Genomic DNA, 24,098 nt, shown 5'->3' with positions numbered 1-24,098 from the left:
TTTCCAAATGTTATTGGACCGAAAGGCTCAAATTCTGACAGTGAAACGAGTCATGTCGCAGCGGAAAGACTTTCAACAGTACTGAGCAACACTACGACTAACACTGGATCAGGTGTACAGGTGTCAGTAGGTAGTTGGTTGAACAGGGCTTCAATCTATTGGACAATGAATCCAAGGGCAGAGTTGCCATGATAATAACTACATAATAATTGCAGTCGCCACCAGCCGTCCTTCAGTCATTCAGTCGTTCACCGGTGATCCTCCTCTCGCTCTTTGCTCCACGCCTCAATAAGCTCTAAGTTAAGTTTGTCCTCCATTTTCTCCTGAAAAAGCACTTTTTCAGTTTTTCTTCACATTCTTTACCACCTTTACATCATTTATATTTCATTTATATTTGATTCACTTGATGTTTTATTCACATCCTTCACTACGTCTGGAGTTTATTCTCTTCGCTGTTTTATCGACCCACTTTCTCCTCCATCAATACTTCATCAGCTCCTTCCCTCTTTTTATTTTCACCTGTTGTTCACTTTGTTTCTGTTTTCTTTTCTTCTTACTTCTTTCTCTCTCTTTTCTTCCTGTCATGTTTCTGTGCTGTAGCTGACATTTACAATCGCTCTGACCTACTCCGTTTCTCGCCGAAAGTTTCTTTACCTCTCTCATTTTATCTTTCCCTCCTCTTCTGTTCTCCTTTTCGTCTTTCATCTGGAGTCTTTTGTGTTTCACCTGAGCTGCTCTGCTCCGAGTCGCTCCCGAGGTCTCCTCAGCTGATGAACTAAAGCTGTTTGTTGTAGGTGGAGCTCGACTCTTTCTTTCTCCCCTCGCTGAGTCTCGTGGGGCTGCGTTCAGACACACTCAGTGGTCCCGTGGTGTTCACCAGCTCTTGTAAAAAAAGAAACTGTTGTTGTGTTTGTAGCTGAGCCGGCGTCACGGCGGAGCGCGGTGGATTGAATCAGAGGCTGATGCTGCTGTTTGATCACGCGTTCAGAAGCACAGCAGTGTCCCACAGTGTTGCTATTGACTTAAACTCCTGATTTATTTATATTTATATTTCTTTATTAACATGCAGGGAAACATACAATTCTTGGAAACATACAGAAAGAAGTTGAAATATCACGGTTGTCTGTCTCAAACCCTTCAGTAACCACACAGCTCCTAATAACGTGGCTCCGTGGAGGAAATAAATCCGTCTTCAGTCGCAGCACTCAGACTTTAGACCCTCTCATCGTACAGTAACTGCTGCTGCTGCTGTGGATGACACCACTCGAGCTCGAGATGAAAGCAATATTGTGCAGCACTTGAAAATCTGTTCACGGCTTTTTCATGAAAAAAATGTAAATAAGCTGCTTTTAATGATTCTATTTGAGGGCCAAACACACTGAAAGTAATAATTGTGGCGCCTCATTTGATGCTCCTGTGGCGCTCTGCGGGCGTCAGATTTAAAAATCCCAGTAGCAGCAGAGAAGCAGCAGTGTTTTGGGAAAATTATGCTATTTATATGAAGTACTCATATTCCTCTATAGCATTTATCAGGCCAAGGAAGCCTCAGCTCATAGAGACACGGAGCAGAGCTGCCCAGTCTCCAGGATAATAATGTAAGCAGTTAAAGTTTCTGCAAACCACAGATATGTCTGAGGTTGATGATGGTTATTAGCTGAGGTGAAGCAGTGGTGGCATCATTATAGCCAACAAGCTTGCCAAGTGGCGGTTCGAGTTACACCACTGGATACTTTTAAGGACACCTGGGTACAATTTTCCAGCCATGTTTGTGGCAACAAAGCTGGATATTGTTGACAGGAAGTTGAGACAAAAAACAGCTATTTTTCATGGTAATTCGGAGCATTTCCATCTGGCCGAGACGACCAAGTCATGTATTTTGAGCCAAACTTTTTGATGCCTATTTTTTAAAAAGAAAACTTCGAGAAGTGTTAAGGTGACATTTTAAAGATCACAGTATATTATTTACATTCTTCCCTCCTGGCAGTTCGAGGGAGACGTTTCAAATTTGTGTCGCTTTATTTTCTCACCATCAAACAGCCAACGCAGCGAGGAAAATAAATGCTTTTTAAAGAAGTAAGCTGACAGCAAGAGAGACGAGGAGACACCAGAGGACAGCGAGAGCTAACGATAAGGTCGAGCTAATGATACTGAAAATAAATCAAACAGGATCTCAGTCGGCAGTGAAACTCGTCTCTGTGACTGTCTAAAGAGAGAAGACGCCACCTGACAGGTAAACAGGGATGTGATTGGAGGACGAGAGGCTGTTTTATTTAATTGGCTTTAAAGTTAAACATCACAGTCATAAATTATTCTACAGAAGCTGTTGTTAGAAAGTAAAGTCTATTTATACACTGATTTATATTTCAAGGCAGATATCACAAAGTGACAAAAATAGTAAACATGCATAATAAGTAGAACAGTAAAACATTCACATAATGAACATTAACACAAACTACAAGTCAAAAACTGCACATCAAGAAATGGAAACATTGGAAAAACAAAATTACTTTAAAGTCCGTAACACTTTCTTTGACGCTTGTGTCTGTGATGCATTCATTTTATACCACTGACAACTTACAACAACAGGTTATTGTAAGTGGTCATTGGGTGCTTTAAGTAAAGTAAAGAATTCCCTGAGCTACAGGCGGATAAAATACATAACAAGCTGGTTATAGGGCCCTCACCAGTATGCTGTCAGAACCAACGGATACACGAAGGTTGCCATGTCCACTGCCCTCCACTCAGTCTTCACACACCTTGAAAATAACAGCTACATCAGAGTGCTGTGTGTCGACTTCAGCTCAGCGTTCAACACAATGTCCGATCCTACATGGGTACGCAAGTTTGTCGTCTAAAATCAGAGTAATCCGTCATACTAATGTTTATATTGCATCATAGACATCGGTGTACTTATGAGTTATGATTATTTTATGAAGCATAATGAATATTCTTATATATATATATATGATTATACAGCACTATAGGTGCATGTTAGTGCATTATAAGTATGTTCACAATGCGATATAATGCATTATATACATAGGCTCCACAGAAAGTGTTACTATAAAGATTTTTAATAGTAGTTTTGATCAAAAACTTGAATGAGAAGAATAAATAGGGTCAAAGTGTTGGGTGGGACAGAGGGATGACACCCTCGATGACGCACCAACACAGTCATACTGCCCTTCTCTCAGTGTGTGTTTGTGTGTGTTTGTGTGTGTGTGTGTGCACAGAGTTAATGGTTTATTCATCAAAGACAGAAACCAGCTGAACACACACACACACATGCACACACACACACACACACACACACACACACACCCTATTGTCTAAAATAAACAGGCTTCATTTCGATCAAATATTAATAAACACATTCTGCTGTCCATGCTGCTGACTGTGTGTGATTTTCTGTGTGTGTGTGTATGTGTGTCAAATTGAGGGGTGCACTCCTGTCACTCACGTTAATATAAATATCAGAATTAATATTTGGTTGCTAGGCAGCGGTATTGATCCACGGTTGCCTGCGGCGACAGGTGGTATGGGATTGGTAAATTGGTCTCTCTCTGGCTGATTGTGTTATAGTGACCCCGTCTTTCACACACACACACACACACACACACACTCACACACACACACACATTCACTCTCCTTAAATGGACGAATTAATTGTTGATTGTTTGCCGTCTGTAATTAAAATCCACTTTAATTAAAATATGAATCAATTTGATCAAAATGAGTCCAATTAAAACCTGAGTCTGACGCTTTTAATGGAACTGGTCCCCCTTTAAACACTGTCATTAGTACCCACATACCCCAACTGTTCACATTTAAATGAGGCTGCTGCAGTGTGTGTGTGTGTGTGTGTCAGCAACGTACTGGTCACGAACAAAAGTCAACGGGAAGCCATTTGTGTCCAAATGAGCTCTTTAGAGTCACCAACTTGCATTCACACAGTATTGTTTACTTGCTAAAAGCTCTTTGTGGTTTTGAATGTGTATTTACTCTCTCAAACATACTGTAGGCCAAGAAGTATTCACTGCAATCACACATTCTGCCTAGAGTATGTTATTTAAGTTGAGTTGTATGATCAGCAAATTGTACTTTGTGATCAAAAGTTAATATAAAGTAAGTGTTTTTGTTTGTTTTTGTAAAATGCTTGAAGGAAACTGAGGAATTTCCTGAGGTATAGGCAGATATAATACATATATAACAGGCTGGTTAAAAGGCAGCAACAGATCTACAGAGGATGTCATATCCACTGCCCTCCACTCAGTCAGTGTTTCATATAAAGTTTGAATACCTTTAATTTCTAACAATGTGTCATATTTGTATATTTTAGACATGCAACGTCTGCATGGACTTTCAAAATAAAGGCACCAAAAGTACTTGATCAGGTTTGGGAAACATTATTGTTTTACTTTAAATAACTCCTTTCTTAAATGAAACGCCATACTCACACGCTGACCTCTAGTGGATCTGTGGGTCTATTACATGCTTTGCCATTAGACTGGGCTGAATATTAATGCAGTATAGTGTATTTTGTGCAGCGCAGTAATGCAGGCGATGTACTGGACCGTTGTGGTAAAGAGGGAGCTGAGCCTGAAGCCACAGCCTTCGATATACCAGTTGATCTATGATCCGACCCTCGCTGGTGGTCATGAGCTGTGGGCAGTGACCGAAAGAATGAGATCATGGATACAAGCGGCTGAAATGAGTTTCCTCTGCAGGGTGCCAGGGCTCAGTCTTAGAGATAGGTTGAGAAGCTCAGACATACTTCACATTGAAAGAGCCAGTTGAGGTTGTTTGGCCAACAGTTCAAATTCCTTTGGAGGTTTTCAGGGCACATCCAGCTGGTAGGAGGCCCCAGGTTTGACCCAGAACAGACTTGATAGATTATATAACTCACCGGGCTTGAGAACACCTCGGGATCCCCCAAGGAGGAGCTGGAAAACATTGCTGGAGAGACCACTTTACTTTTCCTTCTCCAACTGCAATCCATCCCCAGATACGAAGCAGAAAATGGATGGATGTTAATGACATGAATGCAATGAAAGGGAAATATCTAAAGGGATCCTGTCCTGTTCATTGGACTGGATGTTTCACGTTATTTAAGTTATGTAGGCAAACATAATTTAAGTTAGGCAAGGTTTGGTCTATAAAACATCTATTACAGTGGCTAAAACACACCTGTCTTATTTTCCTTGGATCTTTTCCTGCACTCAGGTCACATTACTCTCAGTTCTGCTGGGTTGAACTTTGTGAGTAATCGCCATTCTGCAGCGCTGAGTTCCTCCTCCATCATTCAGTCAGTCCGTCTGCCTTTCAAAAACCACTTATCTCCTCAACATCAGCTACTGAGCATCGTAGAAAAACAACCTTGTGTGAGCTCAGCTGTGATGCAATTTTGAGATAATGGGTGGGTTTTTAAAATATATCACGAGTCTGATATTTGGGGAATTCTCTCCAGCAGTAAAGGAGCCTCTAAAGGAACAGAAAGAAAAATTCAGTCATTATCTGCTCGCCCCCTTTTACACCTTTTAAAAAAAGAAATCTTCACTGTAGCTGCTAAGCTTAAAGCGTTAGCCTGCATCCCTTCTGAGCTGGTTGACTGAACCTGACCACGCATCAACGGTGTAAATAACATCTTTTCAAATCGATCTGAGATCCTGATTTCTTACATCTTTCCCTCCTACTGGAAAGAAATGTTAGAAGATGGATTTTTTTTCTCTTTGGACTGAGCTACACTAAAACTAAACTAGTTTCCCCGGTCTTTGCTGCTAAGATAAAACTAAACACAAGCTGTAGTAGCCTTGAACAATCATCCATGTGACCAATCCATGTCATTTGGTGCCACAAGCTTATGTTTTGGGGGGGATTTTGTTCAAGAGTCAAGGAAACAGACAGACAGGTGGATTGACGCCAGTTGAGCAGAAATGTGGAGGCTGTGCTTAAAGGAGCACTTCACCCAAAAATTGGAAATTCAGGCATCATCTACTCACTGAAAAACTAAGTAGTTGAAAGTCAGGGGGCAAAATAGCGTTGCAGCATTCTCCTGAACAACTGAAGTAGCTGGGGACTTGTTTTAAAAACAGAAACAACCAAAAAAAACATTAAATGTCTCCATATAGCTCGTCCTGTGCAATCCAAGTCTCTAACCCTAACCCTCTTTGCTGTGAAGCTCCAGAAATGTTTTGTGGACTTTCGTCCCTTTAAGCATCTTTCAACTGATCTGAAAACCTTAAAATCAAATTCACCACTCACACAGTTTTCCGTGGACAGCACATTTAACCTCTGTGGCTCTCTGAAGAAGACAATAACCCTCAGCCATTTCAGCTTGACTGATGTCGGCTGGCTGCTGCAGCTATTACACTCTCACTTTCCGTCCCTCCCTCTCTCTCTGTAACACAGTCAGTGTCGCTCGCTCCATTTCCAGCTGACTGATGTTGAATGATCATCACTGACCATCGCTCTCTCTCTCTAATGTCTTTCTATCTGATAACCGAGGCAATAAAACTCAATCCAATTCCAGCGGCCATTACTGACATCACTCTCCCTCTCTCTAGTTTACAGTGGCAGGTGCCATTGACGGTCGCTGTGGGAAATGAGTCCAGTGTTGGTTCAGAGAGCCTCATCTGGATCAACAACAAGACAGGTACGGTCCCGACGGCGTGCTTCAAGTCCTGAAACACTGCTTTTCATCATTAATTGAACATCTCCATAAAAGTTAATTCTCATCATGCTGCTTCACGTGAGATAACGAGCCGTTACCTTTGGGAATATTTTTGTTATGTTAACGGTGCGAATTAGCTCCTGATCACATATTAATTATCTTATTATCTTTAGGTGTGTGATTTGTGTTTAATGGAGTAAAAAAGTGGAACTCGCAGGGAGAGTCCTTTGATAAAAAGCTTTTCATTTTGTCAGTGTTGCAGTCTGTCGGCAGAGGGAATAAACCTCATTCTGTTTGTGTTGTTTTGGGGAATTAAACTCTTTTTTTTTTTTCTTTTATGGAGAGTGAAACCCATGGGCTCAGTTTTTGAGGAATAAACTTTTAAGTTTTGCTTTTGTGTTTTGGAGGATGGAACTCTTCCTCGGTCTGTTTTTGCAAAATAAAGCGAGATAGGCTTTGTTTTTAAGAGACAACAGCTCGCTTTGTCGGTTTTTTGGGGGAAAATACAGTTTATTCTCCTTCAGTTTTTGGTGAGAGAACCTTTTTTTCTTCTGTTTCTGGAGAATAAAACACTCCCTGCTTAAGTTTTTGAAAAATAAAGCCCTCTCTTGGTCTTGTTTTATGGGTTACAACTCATTCTAGTTTTGTTTTTGAGGAATAACGCTGGTTTGAGCTTTTGGTTCTAGTTTCGTAGAAGAGAACTCTTCTGGGTCTGTTTTTGGAAAACAGGGCTTTCCTCATAAGGTTTTTGGAGAATAAAACTAATTCTGGTTCTAGTTTTGTTTTGTTTTGGAAACCATAATTCCCTCTGGTTCTGTTTTTTGAAAGTAAAACTTTTACCTTACCTTTTACCTTTTTTCAGTTTTTGGAGAAAGGAGCTCAGACTGCATATGTTCTTGGAGAAAAACACTCATTCTGGTTCTGTTCTGAGGAATAAATCCCGCTCTGGTTGTGTGTATTTACAGCTATTGGCAGGTGGTGGACCTGTTTCTGGTAGAAGTCCATCTCCTTGCAAAGTGCATGGTGAAAGGAGGCAGTTTCTAAGTGCAAGACTTCAAGACAGTTTAGTTTCGACCAGTGGGAAAGGAGTTGAGAAATTGGTCCAGACTTGTGTCAGCAGCTATTTTCCTCTTTTTCCTCACCTGGCCGTTATAAAAAGTTTGAAAGCTCCTACGAGATGTTCTGTTGAAGCTGCCAACCTGAACTCAGCACTGTCAGCGCGATAGGTGTAAAAGATCTCACAGTTTATATTTACCTCTAAATGCAACACCTGTCAAAGTTAGAAGTGACGTCGATCAGGTAGGTGTTTTTATCAAGTTTAAATTAAAGCAGTGTAGAGTGCAGCTGTACTCAGTTTTTGTCTGTCATCGTCTCATCCGGCCCACATACTGCCTGGAACGATGGCACTCCAGTCCACTCCTAAGCCAAACTGGAACTGGCCCAAGTCTGGGTCAAGTCTGTTCGCTCTTGGCTGACACTTGGCCTGCTTATGGCTCAGATCTGGCAAACAAGAGTGGATCCAAGTGCCATCATTCCACCCGGTATGTGGGCCAGATCTGGACCACATAGCTACATCATGAGAAGAGCACCGGTACCTTGTAGTAGCCAATAAAGTATCCATAACATTCACGAGTCCTTCATATTTGTTTGACTTTTTAGGGACTTCTTTTTCTATTATTATTATTATTATTTCAGAATCCCACATGATTGGTCGGATGGACGACAAAACCTGGTTGCTAGGCAACATCAACCAGACGGGCTACTTCCGTGTGAACTACGACCTCCAGAACTGGAAACTCCTGATTCAGCAGCTCCACAAAAACAATCAAGTATGTCTGTCTGTCTGTGAGGCAGTCTGTCTTTGTTTAAAGGGGAAACCACGCTCCATATTTACATGTTTTGTCGTCTAAATGATTCATACTCACTTGGAATCGGTCCAGTAGGTCGCTTAAGCTGGCAGCGACGACACAGCTGCAACGGCTGCAATGTAATCCTTTGGGCCAACTCCGGCTGTCAGAGTCACGGCCGCTAAAAGTGCTTGTTTTTGCCACCGACATGAAGTTGTTATTCTAAGTGTCATAACAGAAATTATTCCTAGGAAGATAGACCTTTTTGTTAAATAATAAGATCCTCTTTGTGACCCAAAACACACAAGTCTCGCTCAACGAGAAGTTTCTCTCCGAAATCTGATGAGAAGTAAGTTGTCGCAGGACGACGATGGTGGAAACGTGACTGGAGTACCTCAACGAAGTGCCAGCAAGACATTATTTCCAAAGTCATGGCTGACTAACTGATTTTGATAATCTAGATGAGGTAACAACTGTAACAGCTCATCTCGCGAGACTCAGCGAGACTGGCACAGAGGATCTTTCTCTTTCTCTCACGGTCGCAGTTGCCCCAAAGGATTACATTGCAGTCGTTTGAATGATTTACACACCTAAACATGTAGATACAAGGCCCAGGTTTAAAAATACCAGAATTCCCACTTGAACTCTCTCTCTGCTTTCTGTTTTGTCCGTCCCACTCTCTGCCTCTCTCAGATCATCTCCATTGGAAACAGGGCAGGACTTATCGATGATGCCTTCAACCTGGCCAGGTGAGTCTTCCTTTAACCACAAAACATACATATTGGTTCAGTCTGCTTTAAAATCCCCTAAACTCTCCTGATAACATATATTTTGGTTTGGTACGGATTGGTTTCCATTTCTAGTCTTAGTAGTGTTCATGAAACATGTTTGAGTGGACTTTAGCTGTATGTAGGTAAACAGTCTGTGTGGAGGCGGACTGCAAGGCCCGAAATATGCTCTTCGAACCCCTTTTATTATTCGTCTGTCCGTCCCATTCTTGTGAACGCGATATCTCAAGAACCCCTCGAGTGAATTTCTTCAAATATGGTACTCAACGATGAACTGAGTTGAGTTTGGAGTCCAAATGTCAAAGTTTAAGGTCACTGTGACCTCATGGCACAAGAACGCATTAAGGGGATTTCTTTAAATTTATAGTTATAGTTAAGTTATAATAATTAAAATTAAATGTGGCATAAAAATGACTGATAGCGTAAACTGATGGTTATGACATTTGATACCTAAAAGGTCAGAGGTTAACTTCACTTCAACGCCACAGCACCATGACCAGTGCACTGAGGCCTCGTACTTCTAGTCAACATTTCTCTGGATTCATAAGCTTGTATCTGTTTATAGAGATTAGTCATCTCTCAACTCCCAACTCCATTTTCGTGTCTCAAGTTGCTAATCTGAGTGTAAACACATGGAGGAGGAAATGTTGGCCAGGACATTCATTGGCTACACCGTCAGCCCAGAAATGTTGGCCTTTGCCCCCAGAAGCTAAATGATCATCAGACGAAAGTTAATCCGTTCCAAGATTGAAAAACCCCACGTTCAAAGACTCCACAAACACTCAGAGTGAAGTGAACACTGCATTATAACAGAAAACTGTGGTGGACAAGTGATCTGTTTCCTGTTCAGAGAGTCTCATCTGTCTCTGAGCCTTTGAGACATCTGGACACACAGAGGGAGACGCCAGCCGGGCTGATCTATTGTTTCTGTCTCTTCCTGTTTGTTTTTAATTGCTTCACTTTGAGGAGTTTCTCTTTGTTGAAGAGGACGGATGATGTGTCTGCCTCCCTCAGATACGTCTGTTTTGATGGACTGAGTTTTCTGAGCGGACAGATATATTTCAGAGTTGTCGTCATTCGTTCAGCTGACAGAACCGAGGAGGTGCTTTTGATGGCGTCGGCTGCGTGAGTTCAGCTAAGACCTATGGATTCTCATACACAGATTCACATTCACACACAAGTCGTGTGGATGGAGCTGATTCCTTCACATCCACAACCCCGGTGGCTCCAGGATTAACACTCTTGCTTTTGCAGAGGGAGTTTAGCTTCTCTCTTTGCACAGTGAACCCTCAGTCGTGCAGCCTCGTTGTGTATAGAAGATGAAAGGCGACACACGAGATAACAGGCGCCATTGTAAATGTAATTTTACAGCACTTTTACACGTGGAAATGTATCTGAATCAGCCATTGTTGTGTGACGGTTGAAGGAGTGTCTGTGAAGTTACAACTTGGACTTTGAGTGGCGTTTCTTTGTACTTTTTCTCGTAAGACGGCGGAAATTTTCAAGTCCGACTTCTCTTGAACGCAGCATTAGGAAACACGGGCTGCCACTCATATTCACAGTAGGATGATTGACATTTCTTGTAATGTTAACTGACGCTTAAAAAGTCAAATTGTCAGCCTCCTGGTGGGTTTAAAACGAGCGGTATAGATGCAGAGTGAGCGTGAACAAGCTTAGAGAACGAGTAAATGAGGGAGTTTCATGTGGCTCACGTATTGAAGCAGACATAAATAACCATCAAACACTCAGCGGATCATCTACAGATGTTTCTGAGTTTTCAGTTTCATTTTCCTCCTCTGCTTTTCTACATTTCATTCAGTCGTCACATCCGTTCCAACATCAGGATCAACACACGAGTAAATGCAGCAGGATCACTCTTGTTTTTGTTGTGAGACAATCGGGCTCCAAATGCCACCATTATTTTTTAATCCGTCTAATTTGTCTTTTCTTTTAAAGTTCTTACTGTCCGTGAAGTGCTTCACGAGTTAAAAGCAAAAGTGACATTTAGCTCCCAGTGTGGCAGTCGGGCTGACTCGTGGTGACTTAGCTTTCACCAGTGGGAACGACATTTTGACAAGTTAAAATGTCATCTTGACTGGCTGTAATCTTAAAGGTCTTGTTTGTGAGAAAGCTGATTTTTGAGTCTCATTCACAAATCATCAAATGCCGACGCTTTGGGATTGTAGGTCGGGTCAGCATCCCAAAACGTCAACATTTATTTGAGTTTTCACGAGTTGGGAACGTTAAACAAGTATTAATTTGTTCTGCAGCTGAGCGTACGTTACTAAGAAGCCATAAAATCAGTTTTTATACATTTCCATGCTATTTTTTGGACGAAAATCCGTGCTTGGTGTAAAAAAAAGGCTTTAAATCAGGACCAACAAGACACACAGCTGAAAACGAGCTAATGGATGATGAAAAGAAAAGAACTGGTCAGCAGTAGTCAGTAGAAGAGAAAGTAGTTGTGTGTACATTATTTTATAAGTACAGAAGTCTGTTTACAGGTCGACTCTTCTGTGTGTTGTAACAGTACAAGCAGTGCAAAGACATAAAGCATAAATACTGGATAATATGTGCACACTGTGGATGGATTATGTACATTTTCTGCATGTGTTTACTGACACGTGCACATGGTTACAATGTACATAATCCATAAGCTATAAGTGTGCTCGCCATTTTACTTTTGCAATCTGGAGACTCGCAGACACAAATCATGTTGCCGCATTCACTCCTCTTATCGAACACAAGCCACAGTAATGGACAAAAACATGTGAATCAGACCGAGTTGACAATACCAGAGTTTCTGTTCGAGCAGGGCGCTGTTCCCGGAGCCTTACGGCTGCCAGGATTACACCGCGACTGCAGAGAAAGTGACAGAAGCACTTCTGGCTCTGCGAGATGACCGTCCTCGTCGCTGCATTCAGAAGCAGACTACCTGCGTGAGAGCGGCGTGAAAAAAAAAAAAGAAAAAGGGGGGGGATTCAAAAGCAACCTGAGCCGGACGGAAACTGTGATGATGAACGAGCGACCGGCGAGGCTGAGAGAGAGAGAGAGAGTCGTTTCTCATCGTGATGTTTTCAGCCCGGAGCTTTCTGAGCGCTGTGACCAAAATCTACTCCGACACAAACCCTACAGCTCAATCTACCCCCCCCCCCAACTCCTTCTTTCTTCTCTATCTGCCTCTCTCAGCCATCTGTCTGCTGTCATGTTGAATGAGCAACAGCTAGACACTGCAATGCCGTCCTCTTTACTTGTGTGTGTGTGTGTGTGTGTGTTTTCATAGTTGTGTTGTGTGGATTCGTGTGTGTGTGTTGATGAGTTGGGAGCTCAGCAGGAGGTTTGCGTCAGGACAGGAAAAGACACAGAAGTGCAGATCCATTAATATTCACTCTGACAGCAGACGAACGCTCGTACTTCAGCCTGTATCTGTCGCTATAGTAACGCCGAACATCACAACGCCACATCAGAAGACACGACGGAGAGGCTTTCTGGGTCTGATGTGGCTGTCGTCGGGGTTTTGTAGGCCTCAGAGTAGTTCAGAGAGATTTTTCTTTTTTAAAGAGGTCAAAGATGTGTTTTTAAGTGAAGAGCCTCACTTTTAACAGTTTTTATTACCAAAGTGAAAGAAAGTCCCTGTCGACTGTGTTATGTGGATTCTTCTGATGTACACACAAACTATATTTCACTCGCTGCTGTGGTATTGGGGTGAAGCCACTGACTGTAATAATAGTGGAGCTGTGAAGAACGAAGCTTGACGTTGGTGGTACCCAAGGACGTTATATTACATCTGGATCTCAGTGTTGGAGGTGGAGCCCCGTTCAGTCCCATGAAAGCTGCTCAGCGGCGGTTTGAAGCCTGGACAGCTCGACTTCCCGGCTGTGAAAATACCCAGATCTTCCATGTTGTGCGCAATAGAGACTCCCGGCTAACATCCGGTTTAGCGCTCGGCTAACTTGACTGAAGATAAAATAATTGAATCGTGCTGCTCTTCTAGACTTTCCAAATGGACTGAATGGCTCAATTGTCTGTTGAACCATCTGACCTCTTGCAGTGATAAAGCGAAAACAGAAAACTTTTCAAATTCCCCCTCCTTGTGTTTCCCCGTGGTATTACTGTGTTAGCATAATGGCTACCGCTAACAGCCTAGCTACTGTTCAAAACAAACAAAACAGTAAACAGCCGGTTGTGTTAATAAGTAGGCAGGTTTTGAGGTCACCATCTCAACTTATTCCAGTTGCTCCACCGTTACCTGGGGATAGTGACCGGGGGAAACAATGCCACTTCCTGTTTGGTTGTGTAAAAGGCAGACGTGCTTCCTTTTGTGCTGTGGTACGACCCGATCTCATCTGGGACGAGCAAATCATCCGTCAACGACCACGTGTTCACATGGAAATGTGTCCTATCACAGAGAGGTCCTGCATGAGCTCAGCCTCTGTCAACACAGAGGCTGCATGCAGAGGAACGCCTCGCCGAGCTCCGTGACAGAAGTGACAAAACACACTGACGTCAGTTCAGCGTTTTTCTCTGATTGCCGATCATTGATTTCACTTCTACAGATCTTTAATCTCTGAATTAAGCTGACAAATGCTGATTCTGCTCACACTTCGATCGGCTGAAGCTTGAGTAATTCATGGGGTGCTAAATGCTTATTGGTGGTGGCGGGACTGTGTGTGTGTGTGTGTGTTTGTGTGTTGTTGTGTGTCTGTGTGTGTGTGTGTGTGTGTGTGTGTGTGCGTGTGTGTGTGTGTGTGTGAAGCTAGTTTAGCAGTAATAAATGGCTGTGTCTCTGTGAGTGTGTGCTTAAACAGTGATGGATGTCGCCTCTCCTTTTGTGTGTGTGTGTGTGTGTGTGTGTGTGTGTGTGTGTGTGCGCGCATGTGTGTGTGTGTGTGTGACCACTGCAGTCCCTCGTTAGCTCTCCACTGAGCCTTGCTAATGGCTAATGGACAAACAATTAACTGGCCCTTAACGAAGTTAACAAGTTAATGAGCTCGTTAAGGCTGGGGAGAGAGACACACACACACACACACACACACACACACACACACACACACACTCACTCTCTCTCTCACACACACACATACACACACACACACACTCACAGACTGTAAATGAGAGGGAAAATTGAAAATCTATAATGTCTTCACTTCTCTGTGAACTGAACAACCTGACTGACAGTTTAAAACTCTGCCAGCGTCCTCCAGAGCTTTCCTGGAGCTGTGAAGCTCGTCCAGAGGTCGAGTTCTCAAGGAAAAATCAAAGGGTTTCTCCTCTGAGGAGCAGGAATGTACCAGTCTAACATTTAGAAAACTGCCCGAACCCAAAGTGCTGAAATCAATCTTCAAATATTTGTTACTAGGAACCTGTTACGGCTTAATGTGTTTTTTTGTAAATGGACGATTTGGAGCTGGTTCTCAGCAGAGGTGACAAAAGTCCACACACACTCCTCAGATACTTGTGTATAAACGGACTCTGGTGAAAGCAGAAGTACTGATTTAACAAACGCACCACAAAGATAGTTGATTGTTGAGTCTCATTCCCAGGACGTCAAATAGCCACATGTTGGGTTGGTAAAGCGTCCCGAGCAGCAACAAAGTGAGAAAATAAGAAAATCTCTGCAGATACGAGACACTAACACGCCTTTTCTCCCCGTTCCAGTCTCCCTCTCTGTCTGTTCACGTCTTCTTACGTCTCTTACGTCTGAAATCAGTCTTGTGATGTTGGGAAGGAAATAAAAATAATCCATAGTTCACCTCAAATGCATCAAACTAAAGTAACGAGCCTGTTTTGAAAATGTGAGGAGGAGAAAGTTCAGATATTTGTGTTCAGGTGTGGGGAGGGGAAGTACAGATACCTGAAACATCTACTGAAGAAGATGACTCTCAGCTGGACCAGTTCTTGGTTCCCTCTTCAGGACTGCAGTTTGTCGACACCAGGAAGTAACCGATCCCACCCATGTGACAGTCCTGACCACACTGTAACTGTTGTCTGGATTAAACAAACAATATCTGACGTGTCAGTTTGTGAGCTAGCTGTTTCCCATCTTTATGCTTAGCTAAGCTAACTGGCTGCTGGCTGTTGCTAAGTCCTTGTTGGCAAGTCTTGCAGCTCAGCACCTATTTGGCAACGCTCCTGGCAGCTTTTTCAGTGTAACAAGCCCGACCTTTACCTAAATGAATGGGGAGAGAGCTATAAATTCACTTTCAATAGTCACTGGGACATATAATCATCGTATAATCTCCTCTATGCTCATTAGAAGTCCGTCTGCAGCCGCAACAAATTGGTTGAAACTGTGCTGAATCTCAGCTGTGCGCTGTAGACGGCATCTCTGGCATTATGGACTTTCTTTTCAAAATGCTATAAACAGTTTGTCTCCTCTCTTATAACACCTCCGCTGTAGCTTCATCTTTAATGTTGAGTGGCAACAATCGCCTCATACGACACTCAGAAAGAAAGCAAATGAGCATGTTCCCCAAAATGTCAAACTGTTCCTTCAAAGGTTGAACGATTATTACAGATTTAGCATTCAGGTTCTGAGAGATTTAGTCTTTTATACATAAGTCGCTGTGGCACTTTATAAAAGACATTTTTTATACAAAAGGACAGAAAACAAAGGGAGTTCCAGGATGTTTCTTCATGTTGTTGCCTCGTAATATCTTTTGAGGAAATGAGAAAATCTGCGAGGACAGAACGAAATGAAAAGGCTGAGAGAAAAAGATCTTCACTCAACAACAAAAGAAACACTTGTCTGTTATTTAGACAGTCGTTGCCTTGACGATAGATGCCACGATGAACGCCCGCGTGTTGAAGTGGAAAACACTGATGCAGAAATGTAAAAGGCAAACGAATCGATGGTCACTTTCTCTCCCTCTGCCTTCCTGTTTGGTCCCATCGCTTGTTTGAAGCGTGTAAACAGGAAGTCTCTGCAAGCTCAGTGGATTATGGTAATGCCTCAGAGGGCCAGGTGCATGATGGGAATGGAGATGAATGTGTGGAGGTTGGTCGAGGTGGATATTGAGGCAGATTATGGAAATATGAAGGTCTGGAATTTAGAGTTTCCTCGGCTCTGCGAAGACTTAGAGAGTCTTATCTTAAACAGATTAACTTCCTGCGGAGGTCTCTCTCTCTCTCTCTCTCTCTCTCTCTCTCTCTCTCTCTCTCTCTCTCGCTCAGCCTGTCTGTCCGTCTGTAAATTAAAAAACAGTCCAAAAGACGTTTTCGTACAACAGCATTAAACCTCTTCACCTCCTCTGTGCGTCTGCCACTCACTTTGATTGACAGCTCTTCAATAAAGGTCGGCGCCGGGCCTCGGTCGCAGTCATACATTTCTCTGCTTTACTCTCATTGGTCACTTCGCTCTTAAATCAATAATTAGAATAAAACCAATAAAACTAACATCACCCCTGCAAGTTCACTTTCTGTCCTCGACCGCCCGCCTCATTCATATGTATGAGCTGTGGGTGGGGCTGAAGGTCGATGCAGGAGGCAGGTGAGCGCCTTCCACCCACCCCCCCAAAACATCATTAATGTTAATGAATGCACAAAGGAAGCTCGTTAATATTCATGAAGCGGTGGCTGTAACCCGGGCAGCTAAATAGCTCCGATGGCATTTAGAGGCCAAGTTTTTCTTAATGTGTCCACACTGTAGTTTCACACACACACTTTCTCTCTCACACACACACCACAGAGACTGAGGGTGACACCTGAGGGTTAAAGAGCAAATGTATATCAGGATTTGGCTTCAAATTGAATTCTTGTAGCTGAATTCACCTCTGTGTGTCCCGGACTGTGTTTTATTTAAAAAGTTTGGAGTTCGGAAAAAGAAAAGCTGTCATAAAATATTTAAGTATGGGAGGCCATATGGGCCAAAAATGCATTTTAGTTTACTGTTTTGGCAAGCTGTGTAAAAATAATTTAAGAAGGGGAAAAGACATGGCCAGAACATAACAACACAACAAAAGGACAGGAAACAATACAATACATAATGTGACACACATATTTAAAAGATGACGACAAAGGATGGTGGCTGAGATGTGCCAATCCAGGGAGCAAGTTTAAAAACACCTGAGGAGCTGATTTGCATCATTACTGGGAATTTGGACTGCAGAAACCAGTTTGAAGTTTCTTGGAGATGTATTAAAAGAAATAAGCAGATATTTACTATTATCTCAGCATATTATCGTTAAATAATGGTTGGGTCATTGCAACAATTTTTAAGGTAATTGTTGTGATAATTTGTGGGCAAGTTACTGGGTAATTACCACCGTCTTACCATGAAATTAGTAGACCTGTAAAATGGAGTTTTATTGTGTGTTGTTGTCCTTTGATACAAGACTTTGTAGCAATAACACAAGCTTTATCACACACACGAGAAGTTGAATTTATAAGCAATTTAAAGCAGCCATGATCTGGCTTCAAATTGAATTCGATTGTATGGAAGGCCAAATGGGTCAAAAATGCATTTCTGTTTTGCATGATATTAAAATGTTTCTTAAAAGGGGGACAAAACACATGAGCAGAGGAAATAAAATAATTATCATACACTGGCATTGTGTCCTTTGATCTCACACTGAAAAGACGCAGTTGTAGTATGGTAGCTGGGATGTGCCAATCCAGGGAGCGTGTTTATTAATACATTTAAAAGTTGACCAGCCTGTTGACCTGTCGCATGTTACAAGCCATCTTTGTACTTCATCTCACACATGAAAGTTGAATTTCTGAGCAATAACAAAGCACAAAACAAAGTTACTTTGCTACTATAGTGTTACTTGGTCTGGGATGACCAGCAGTTGTGCATGTGGAGCCAGTTTAATGGTCTTTTTAGTGAGTTGGAAGTTCTTGTTGTTAGTTGTTCTTGTTTTGTTGTTCATGCTTTTACATGCTTTCAAAACTTAACCGTCCTGTTTTTTCCTCGCTTCTCTCTAATCTTTCAGGGCCGGGTACCTCCCACAAGGTGTTCCCTTGCAGCTGATTGGCTATCTGCCGGAGGAGATGTCCTTCCTGCCGTGGCACTCCGCCAGCCGAGCCCTCTACCAGCTGGACAAACTGTTGGACCGCACAGACGAATACAGCCTGTTCAGTGTAAACACCCAATCAATCAATTACCATCTCAATCAGTCCTTCAGTCTATCAGTCAGTCAGTCAGTAACAGCTCCATGTTAGCAGAATAAACTGTCTCTTCAGCGCTGACAGCTGGCTGTCTGTTAATTAACACTTAACGGTGTGTGTGTGTGTTTATGTGTGTGTTTATCTAGGACTATGTGCTGAAGCAGGTTGCATCACGGTACCATCAGATGGGTTGGCCAACGAACGTCCCTGGAAACGAGGGAAATGTCCTGCAGGCGTCCTACCAGACTGAGTATGCAACACACACACACACTCTACGACACACTCCTCTTAATATTATCATACTAATAACATAGAGGGCCCTTTTTTAATTACAGAAACATGATGCCAATTGCAAAGTGGCAGCTCTGGGGTGCACAGAAGGTGCGAGTGTCTCCAAGCACAGCTGCTAATGCGGTTCACGTATGTGCAGCGGCACTGAGTGTAATGAAATATTAATGATTATTGAATACACTCTCAGTCAGTCACATCACTGCCAAAGACTGGAAGTTAGCAGAGATTTACTGAGTCACATGTTGTGTTTTGTTATGCTAATAGTCATCAGTTGATCCTGTAGCCATCATTTTGTTGGCAGTAGAGTTAGGACAGATAAATAGGCTCCCGTGTACCCACATGGCATTTCTTTTCTCTGTGAAACCTGTTTTTTTAAGACCCTAAAGGTGTCTAGTTAAGAATATTTCCCAATGGCCCATGGTGTTTGTTTGGCGGCCATCTTGAATTGATGTCCACTAGTGTAGCAAGAAACACAGATTTTCTGAACCACACAGCATACAAAGATAAACAAACCCTGATGTGATAGTCAGCTAATAATCATATATTGTGATCGTGATGTACCACGTTTGATACAAATGTCAACCTTAGAGGTATCAGTGGTTTGCAGAAACATTAACTGACATTATATCCTGGAGACAGTGCTGCCAGAATAAGTGCTCAGCTTTCTGCTTGTAACAGTTCACCCAATGGATGTCGGTGAATCTGAAAGCCTTTTCAAATTTGCGGTTCTTCAGGAGTTTTCAGGAGCTTGTCCTTGAAGGCACTGGCACAGTTCTCACCACTGAATACATCGCTCACAATTGAAAACCTCACAATGAGAATATGAACGTTGAGAAGCTGTGCACAGTCAATGTGGTTGTTGGTCCACAGATAAACAAACTTGATCTAGACGATAGCAGTTTCTCCCCGCTTCCATTCTCTGCTAAACTTCACTAAATAATGCCCCTTTCACACTGGGCAACAAACCTACCAACACCCACTACCATCTGGCTTTTGTCTTAATGTGAATGGCTGCAATCGGTTTTTACTCCTGCATGAAAAGACTCAGGTGTGACAGGTGAAGTGAAATGTCTCATTCCTTTGCCACTTCCATAATCAGCTCAGGAAGAAATGATGCATCTAATTCAGAATATTTTTAATTAAGGCTTTGTCAAGGGAAAAAAAGTCCTGCACATTGTCCGCTTCACTTGCAATTAAGTTTAATGACAACAATGTTTTGGTACTCAGACCTTCATCAGATTACCTTGGATCCTAGATGACCTGATGAAGGTCTGAGTACCGAAACGTTGTTGCCATTAAACTAAATTGCAAGTGAAGCGGACAATGTGCAGGACTTTTTTTCCTGACTATGTCGGCCCTCGATCTTCTCCTACACACCTGTCGATTCTCAGGTGTGCATAAGCTGTACTCTGTGTTTTCTGATGAGGTGTATGGTCTGCTGCTTTCCACTGTTTCCATATATTTCCGGCGTGTTCGTGATGGCGTATTTTACTTGTGTGACGTGACACACAAGTAAAAAAAAAGAGAAAGGTAAACTCGTCTCCTGACAATGAAAAGAGTCAATCACTTATTTTTAGGGGGTTTACCTGCATTTTAAAACCTGCATGCTAATTTAGTGTAAAAGTGGTATAAGTCCTGTATCTATCTCTGAACTAGATGCACAAACTGGTTTCCACCTCCAGACAAGACATTTTTGTAAAATGTCCAAATGTTCATTTAATTTTCTGATGACACTTTTCTTCCTCTCTGTCTGTCTCCAGGGAGTTGCAGAGGGAGCTCATCATGTTAGCTTGCAGCTTCGGGAACAAACAGTGTCACCGTCAGGCCGTCGCCTACATCTCTGACTGGATCTCCAGCAACAAGAACAGGTAAAAAGAAATACACCCACATATACACACTGTACATTGTCTGTACTGGTGGAGCTGCAGGTTGCTCCAGGAACGTATAGAAAAAAATTGTAAAAGACAACTGAATTATTCTATTTGATTGGATGTTGCAGCTGTGAGAAACGTGGACTCTTTCTGTGAGCACTTGTGAGTTCAGTCAGATCCTGAGCTGAACACAAACACTCCCACAGACACTCGGTGCATCTGTTGCTCACGGCTAACGTCTGTACAGTTGGTTTACTGGCTGTTTGCGCCGATTAAATTCAAATTTTCCAGCTGTCAGATTCATGCAAATGGCACAAGACTGAAAATCTGTGTCTCTTTCCATCTGCACACACCTTTAGGTTTGAATATTTAACTCTCAAACACACTCAACACTCTCGACACCCAGTGACAGAAGTTCTGCTTTGACTTTTTGTAAACTGTGAAAGGTAACAGACACAACATCCATGATCCGTTTCTTTTATCTCACATTTCTTTTCTCCCTCCTCCTTCCGTTCTGCCTCTAACTTTTTCTCTTTCATGTGCCGCTGGCTCATTCACTCCCTCCCTCAACGGGATATGCAAAATTAGATTTCAAACAGCAAATGAAATAGAAACAGATGCTGGTGTGTTCTGTAAAGGACAACGGGGAGCCGGTGATAGGAGACATGCTTAAAATTAAAAAAACACTAAATTAAACACCATCTCTGACTCCAGCCAGCAGATTTTTATGAATGGATTCTTGGAGAAGGAGTTCTGCGAAGGAGCAGCAGCTGGTCATGTCCTCGCTAATGTCCGATAACATGTTAACATGTAGTCTGAACAGTAAATATTCCTTGGTTTCTCCTGAGCAGCTCTCATAACGACCCTGCGGCTGTGTGTTGGAAAAGCCCCACTTTCCTGTGTTGCCTTTGAGAATTTGAGAAGCAATTTGAAAATGCTCCACTCTCAGTGGTGAAAAAGTGTAGGGTAAGTCCACATTCATGCAGGATTAATCTCTCCAGGGATGATTTTTTAATATTTCATGCTCTATTCAGTGATTTTAATCCCATCTTGAGAGCACATGTATGTGGTTTTCCTCCCCGTGCCAGCGTATTCATTTCAAAACCGCTTTTTATCAAAAGGCTCCGATAATTGGAGTCTCATCAGGAGGGAGCTCATCCGACCTGTCTCCACAATTACCGGGAAAAAGCGACCGGAGAACACATGGATCTGGACTTAATTTAGCTCCCTCAGTACATTAGTTCTGTACTTTGCAGTGATGTGTATGAAACTGCAGTTACAGTGAGAACAGTGAGCCTTTGATATGAATGAGTCAAACAGCAGACCTGCGTCACACCTGCGTCTCCTCAATATTAAAGGGTGTTAGGAACCACCTGCTGTAATGTGACTCTGGTGCAAATCCTGTGCTGAACAATGAGTGTAATTACAGCTTATATTTTAAGGCCCATATCCCCCCGGTTTATTAATCATGTCCCACTGGGGTTTTATTCCAAATTAGCCGTCTAAATGGTCCAAAAAGCTGTGTTTTCAGTTTCATCCAAGTGTGGCTGCAGCCATTGATGGATTAACCTGGTAGGGGGTCCTGTGGCAACAATGTGCTGCTGGGCCACAATGTAACCCTCCTTCCTCCCTCATTGTGTTCAGTGTTTCTATGGTGCAAAACTACCTTGGCCAGTGAGTTGTTTTGATTAAATTAATTTAGGACCATGGAACAAATTGAGCTCAATTCGGAAATAATGACAGACTAAAATGCAGAATATGTCCTTTCTGCCACCAGGGGTCTCTTTATCAAAACAAAACCAAAGACATTTGCTCATTCCAGGGGGTCGGTGCAGAGCCAAACCCCCTGGAGGAATAAACACCCCAGAGTCACATCAGATCCAGAGCCGTTTACCGACGGGAGGAGAGCTCAGAGATTACTTTTTAACTTCTGGGATTAAAAGGTGGATTTATCTTCACTCCTGTTGATCAACCTGACTGCAGCAGTAATATGCGGAGGTGACCTCCATTGTCGGGTGTTTATGTTCTGTAATGTTGACTGCTGACTGGAGCTGGAGGGGAAATGATGAACGTAATGTTACAGAGAGAGAACCAGAGTCTCTGGTGAGTGCTGAGTTGAGTCAGAGTTGACCTGAATAAATGATCCACGGATAAACTGCTACGCTGTTGGTGAACACGTCATCAAATGTGAAATTCTATCAGACGTGATTGAGGCACACATTTTCAGCAAGGAATTTTTTTTTTTTTAGCGTTATGTTTCGTCAGGTTCGCGCAAAGTCTTTCCTCACTTTCTGTCTCCTGAAAGTACCTTGAGTTTTTTCCTTGAGGTTTAGTCGTTTTTCAGACATTTTAATGCCGAATTTTTACATATTGTGTCTTTAAAACAAAGATTTTTTAGATATGCTAGTGGTGTGCGTTGTCCATTGAATGGATTGTCATGAAATTTAGAGCATACTTTTCTGTTCCCCAGGGGATGAACCTCTAACATTTTATCTGGTGTCAAATCAAAATCAAAATTCAGATTTGTCCAACACTTTGACATCACAATCAACTTTAGCTGTACTTTGTTTTTAGTGCTAATTAGCCAATATTAGCATGCTAAAATCCCAAACTAAGATGTTGAACATGATAAACATTGTACCTGCAAAACATCAACTTCAACTGTATTTGTCCCTGAAGGCCAATTGGTTTTGCAGCAAGACATAAAAACAGCACATGTGAGTATATTAGAATTTAGCTTAAAGCACCACTGGGCGTAAGTACATCCTCACAGAGCCGCTAGCATGGCTGTAATACTTTTCAAGAAAGGTTGATTAATGAAAACGTAAACCTGCAAAATCGTATAAGATCCCAAAGACGTTGTTTTAAAGCATCCTAACTCCTCAAATATTTGAGATGGGAACATGCAGTTTCTGTACTGTTGAACTAGAGAAACGACACCAACTGGCGAGTCCATGTGAGCCCTTTACGTCTCTATAAAACTATCACGTAAACAAAGTCTCACTTATTGCCTGGCATATTGCTCATCGATCATTTTTCATCTGCCATCGTGCTTAGTGAAGAGTCACGCTTCTGAATTGGACACTTCTATTGGCTCGGACGGCCGCCCTCACAGCCAGTCAGAGCGTCTGATTCAGAGGCTTGGCTTTGAGCTGTGCTGTGGACCCAAACTGGAGCCACACAGCAGCTTTTCTGAGCTCAAAGCAGAGACGAAAAGTTGCTCTAAGTTTCTTGTCAGGATAGAAACAGATACAAAGATATGGAGAGGATGAGCTTCAGTACAGCATGACGCTTATTGGGCCTTATTTGAGGCTTATTTATGATTCTGGACAGGAACTGCCATGATGCAAATCATGTTTGGCAGGAAAATAAATGGAAATTCCTGGCAAAAATAAAAGGCCCATGGACCCTGCCCAAGAGAATGGGTTTAACTCATAAACAGAAGAAGATAGGAGCTTCAAATCACTTTTAACACAACCCAAAGAAAAAGTATGACATTTTTGGTTTGTTTTATGGGCTAATG

The 24,098-nt window shown here is 42.4% G+C and overlaps 1 protein-coding gene across 1 annotated transcript in view; it reads left to right on the top strand.

The window, feature by feature from the left end:
* LOC141008175 (thyrotropin-releasing hormone-degrading ectoenzyme-like) overlaps positions 1–24,098 on the top strand; it is a 188,517-nt gene that overhangs the window by 147,948 nt on the left and 16,471 nt on the right. Inside the window, exons 12-17 of the mRNA XM_073480421.1 lie at positions 6,564–6,652; positions 8,366–8,499; positions 9,211–9,266; positions 18,239–18,386; positions 18,560–18,663; positions 20,465–20,572. Coding sequence (XP_073336522.1) covers positions 6,564–6,652; positions 8,366–8,499; positions 9,211–9,266; positions 18,239–18,386; positions 18,560–18,663; positions 20,465–20,572 — 639 coding nt within the window. The remainder of the gene's footprint in view (positions 1–6,563; positions 6,653–8,365; positions 8,500–9,210; positions 9,267–18,238; positions 18,387–18,559; positions 18,664–20,464; positions 20,573–24,098) is intronic.

The sequence above is a fragment of the Pagrus major genome, chromosome 14, assembly GCF_040436345.1.
Source record: "Pagrus major chromosome 14, Pma_NU_1.0".
Classification (NCBI taxonomy): Eukaryota; Metazoa; Chordata; class Actinopteri; order Spariformes; family Sparidae; genus Pagrus; species Pagrus major.
Note: the sequence above shows the minus strand (reverse complement) of the source record. Positions and strands in the feature narration are given on the sequence as shown.